The 4,874-nt window shown below is 66.1% G+C and overlaps 1 protein-coding gene across 1 annotated transcript in view; it reads right to left on the bottom strand.

The window, feature by feature from the left end:
• POU6F1 (POU class 6 homeobox 1) overlaps positions 1–4,874 on the bottom strand; it is a 31,110-nt gene that overhangs the window by 1,129 nt on the left and 25,107 nt on the right. Inside the window, 3 exon segments of the mRNA XM_039715564.1 lie at positions 2,973–3,198; positions 3,331–3,456; positions 4,804–4,874. The exon segment at positions 4,804–4,874 is cut by the window's right edge and continues 4 nt beyond it. Coding sequence (XP_039571498.1) covers positions 2,973–3,198; positions 3,331–3,456; positions 4,804–4,874 — 423 coding nt within the window.

Below are 4,874 nucleotides of genomic sequence, written 5' to 3'. Positions count from 1 at the left end.
GGGGGGGCACGGGGGGCTGTGAGCCCGGGCCAGGGACCCCAGAGCCCAGAGCCAGAGCCAGAGCCTGAACTGCCTGGATCCCAGAGCCTGCAGTGCCCAGGGGAACCTGCCCAGGGACCCCAGTCCCTGTTATCCCCCTTCCCAGTTCCCCTTATTCCTCTGCCCAGGGACCCCAGACCCCGTTATCCCTTTTTCCCACAGTCCCTCTTATCTCCTCCCACACTTTGTTATTTCTCTTCTCAGGGATTCCAGACTCTGATATCTCTCTTCCCAAACATTTCCAGACCTCATTATTACCAGGGGACCCCAGACCCCATTATCCTCCCTCCCAGGGACCCCAGACCCCATAATCCCTCTTTCCAGGGACCCCAGACCCCATTATCCCTCCCCCCACTCGATCCCAGTTCCTGCCATGTCCCTTCCCAGGGACCCCAGACCCCACTGTTGCCCCCAGAGTCCAGCACCCGCTCCCAGTGCTCCCAGTGCTCCCAGTGACTCCCAGTACCCCCAGTGCCCCCAGTGACTCCCAGTGCCCCCAGTGCTCCCAGTGCTCCCAATGCTCCCAGTGCCCCCAGTGCTCCCAGTGCCCCCAGTGCCCCCAGTGACTCCCAGTGCCCCCAGTGCTCCCAGTGCTCCCAATGCTCCCAGTGCCCCCCAGACCCGGGGGGACCTGTGAGTGACAGAGGAGTGACCTAGGGGGGAACTGGGGGGGACCTGGAGAGACTTGGGGGTGACCCGGGGGTGACCTGGGGGTCTGGGGGGACCCGGGGATGACCTGGGGGTGACCTGGGAGGGACCAGGGGTAACCTGGTGGCCTGGTGTGACCTTGGGTGACCTGGGGATGACCTGGGGAAGACTTGGGGGTGGCCTGAAGGGACCTGGCAGGGACCCAGGGGTGACCTGGGAGTGACCTGGGGGGACCTGGGGGAGGACCTGGGGGCCTGTTGGAACTGAGGTGACCTGGGGGGGACCCAGGGGTGACCTGGGGGGGACCCGGGGTGATCTGGGGGGTACCCAGCCGTGACCTGGGGGGACCCGGGGTGATCTGGGGGGTACCCAGCCATGACCTGGGGGGGACCCGGGGTGATCTGGGGGGTACCCAGCCATGACCTGGGGGGACCCGGGGTGATCTGGGGGTACCCAGCCGTGACCTGGGGGGACCCGGGGTGATCTGGGGGTACCCAGCCGTGACCTGGGGGGACACGCAGCTCTGCTCCCCACGGGGCACGTCCCACCAGGAGAGCTGGTGGCACCAGGAGGGACACGGGGTGACAGCGCTGGGGCAGGAGGGGGCACGGCCTGGGGGTGCTCCTGGGGTCCCAAAGCCACAGGGGCAGGACCCAGAGGGACTCGTGTCCCCACAGCCACACAGCCGGGTCCCCAAGGAGTGACATAGGAGTGACCTAGGGGGGAATTGGGGGGGACCTGGAGAGACTTGGGGGTGACCCGGGGGGGACCTGGGGGTGACCTGGGGGGGACCAGGGGTAACCTGGTGGCCTGGTGTGACCTTGGGTGACCTGGGGATGACCTGGGGAAGACTTGGGGGTGGCCTGAAGGGACCTGGCAGAGACCCAGGGGTGACCCGGAGGGGACCTAGGGGTGACCTGGGGGGACCTGGGGGAGGACCTCGGGGCCTGTTGGAACTGAGGTGACCTGGGGGGGACCCAGGGGTGACCTGGAGGGACCCGGGGTGACCTGGAGGGACCCGGGGTGATCTGGGGGGTACCCAGCCGTGACCTGGGGGGACCAGCAGCTCTGCTCCCCACGGGGCACGTCCCACCAGGAGAGCTGGTGGCACCAGGAGGGACACGGGGTGACAGCGCTGGGGCAGGAGGGGGCACGGCCTGGGGGTGCTCCTGGGGTCCCAAAGCCACAGGGGCAGGACCCAGAGGGACTCATGTCCCCACAGCCACACAGCCGGGTCCCCAAGGTGCTCATGGCTCCTAAACCCGCCTGGCTGGCTCCCAAAGCCACCTGGCCACGGCCCAAAGGGGCTCAGGGGCTCCCAAAGCCACAGGGCCGGGTGCCAGGAGTGACCCCAAAGCCACCTGGCCGGGTCCCAGGAACACAGGGGGTCCCAAAGCCACCTGGCCACGGCCCAAAGGGGCTCAGGGGCTCCCAAAGCCACAGGGCCGGGTGCCAGGAACACAGGGGGTCCCAAAGCCACCTGGCCAAGTCCCAAAGGCACTTCTGGCTCCCCCAGAGTTGTGTGGCTCATGGGGGGTCCCAAAGGAACACAGTGGGTCCCAAAGGAACACAGAGGGTCCCAAAAGCACAGAGAGTGTCCCAAAGCTATATGGGAGGGTCCCAAAGGCACATGGGGGGTCCCAAAGGCACAGGGAGGGTCCTACAGCCACACAGGGGGTCCCACAGGCACATGGGGGGTCCCAAAGGAACACGAGGGGTTCCAAAGGGACACGGGGCTCCCAAAGTCTCAGGGAGGATCCCAAAGCCACACAGGGGGTCTCAAAGCCACACAGGGGGTCCCAAAGGCACCCGGGGGGTCCCAAAGTCACCCGGGGGGTCCCAAAGGCACACAGGGGGTCCCAAAGCTACACGGGGGGTCCCAAAGGCACACAGGGGGTCACGAAGGCACACGGGGGGTCCCAAAGGAACATGGGGTGTCCCAAAGGAAGAGGGAGGGTCCCAAAGGCACCCGGGGGGTCCCAAAGGCACATGGGGGGTCCCAAAGCCACACAGGGGGTCACGAAGGCACCTGGGGGGTCCCAAAGGCACCCGGGGGGGTCCCAGAGCTGCTCCCCCACACCCCAATCCCCTTGGCTGGGTCGCTGCCGCCCTTTGCCACACCTGACCCCCCCATCCCCCAGCCTGGAGGGGGGCTTGGGGGGCTCAGGGGTCTCGGGGTGCAGAGGCTCCCCTTGCTCTTGGGGGGCTCAGGAGGACTTGGGGGGCTCAGGGTGATTCAGGGCGACTTGGGGGTCTCAGGGTGGCTCGCGGGGTCTCAGCGTGACTTGGGGCCGGCCCGTTTTTCTTGCCGGGGGGCGGCGCGGGGGGGGCGGCGGTGGCCAGCGCGGGTCCCCCCGCGGCCAGCGCGGCCCCGGTGGCCAGCGTGGCGATCACCTGGCCCTGCGCGTTGAGCAGCAGCTGCGGGGTCACCGGGGTCACCTGCAGGCTGGGCGCGGGGGCGGCCGCCGCCACCCCGGGGGGGGCCACGACCCACGGCAGGGTCCCGATCACCTGGGGAGGGGGCACACAGCGCTGGGGGACCCCGAAACACCGGCCCCGGGGGGGGCACAGCCCCGGGAGCTGCCGGGACCCCTCCCCAGGTGACACAGCCCCGGGGGGGGGGACAGGGGACCCCCGCGGTACCTGGCCCTGGGTGCTGGTCAGGAGCTGCCCCGGGATGCCCTGGACGCTGGGGAGGGGGGCGGCGATCACGGGGGGGGCACTGAGGGACCCCAGGATCTGCGGCTGCGCCCCCAGAGCCGCCGTGAGCTGCGGGGTGGAAACGGGGTCAGAGCTGGGACAGAGGGGGGGCGGCACCCCCTGGGGTCCTCCCCCCTCCCAGCGGCCACTGGAGTCCCTGGGGGTCCCTAAATCCCAAATCCATAAATCCATAAATCCCAAAATCCGTAAATCCATCCCCTGGGAGCTGCCCAAAGCAGAGCTGCAGCTTCTTGGGGTGGGGAAACTGAGGCAGGGATTGAGTTCAGGGAAACTGAGGCAGGGATTGAGTTCAGGGAAACTGAGGCAGGGATTGAGTTCGGGGAAACTGAGGCTGGAATTGTGTTTGGGGAAATTGAGGCAGAGATTCTGTCTGGGGAAACTGAGGCTGGAATTGTGTTCAGGGAAACTGAGGCCGGAATCCTGCCCGGGGAAACTGAGGCTCAGATCTTGCCCAAGGAAACTGAGGCAGGGATCTTGGTCAAGGAAATTGAGGCAGGGATTGAGTTCAGGGAAACTGAGGCAGGGATCTTGTCCCAAGAAACTGAGGCGCAGATTTTGCACTGGGGAAACTGAGGCAGGGATTGTGTCTGGGGAAACTGAGGCAGGGATCTTGTACATAAGACCAGGCTGGGATTGTGCACAGGGAAACTGAAGATCGAATGTTGCCTGGGGAAACTGAGGCAGTGATCCCAGCTGGGAAACGGACTGGGATCTTCTCCTGGGAGACTGAGGCAGGGATCCTGTTCTGGGACATGGGGGCAGGAATCCTCCCTGGGGAAACTGAGGCAGGAATCCCACCTGGGAAACAAACTGGGATCTTATCCTGGGAAACTGAGGCAGGGATCCTCTCTAGGGATACTGAGGTCACAATTTGCCATGTGGAAACAGAGAGTGGGATCCTGCCCGGGGAAACTGAGGCAGGGATCTTGCCTGGGAAAACTGAGGCAGGGATCTTGTTCTGAGAAATGGGGCTAGGGTCCTGTGTGGGGAAACTGAGGCTGGGATCCTGTTCTGCGACACAGGGGCTGGAATCCTCCCTGGGGAAACTGAGGCAGGGATCCTGCTGAGGAAACTGAGGCTGGGATCTTACACAGGGAAACTGAGGCAGGGATCTCATTCTGGGACACGGGGGCTGGAATCCTGCCGGGGGAAACTGAGGCAGGGATCCCGTTCTGGGAAATGGGGCTGGGATCCTGCCGGGGGAAACTGAGGCAGGGATCCCGTTCTGGGACACAGGAACAGGAATCCTGCCCGGGGGAAACTGAGGCAGGGATCTCGTTCTGGAACACGGGGGCTGGAATCCTGCCGGGGGAAACTGAGGCAGGGACGCGGCCCCGGCGTTCCCGGGGCTCCCCGCGGCCCCGCAGCCCGGGCCGGGCTGGGCTCGGTCCTTACTATGCCGGGGTTAAAGGCCAGTCCGGCGATCTGGGGCTGGACGGACATCGGGGGGTCCTTTGGGGGGGTGA

The sequence above is a fragment of the Passer montanus genome, unplaced genomic scaffold (genome assembly GCF_014805655.1).
Source record: "Passer montanus isolate IOZ18808 unplaced genomic scaffold, ASM1480565v1 scaffold339, whole genome shotgun sequence".
Classification (NCBI taxonomy): Eukaryota; Metazoa; Chordata; class Aves; order Passeriformes; family Passeridae; genus Passer; species Passer montanus.
Note: the sequence above shows the minus strand (reverse complement) of the source record. Positions and strands in the feature narration are given on the sequence as shown.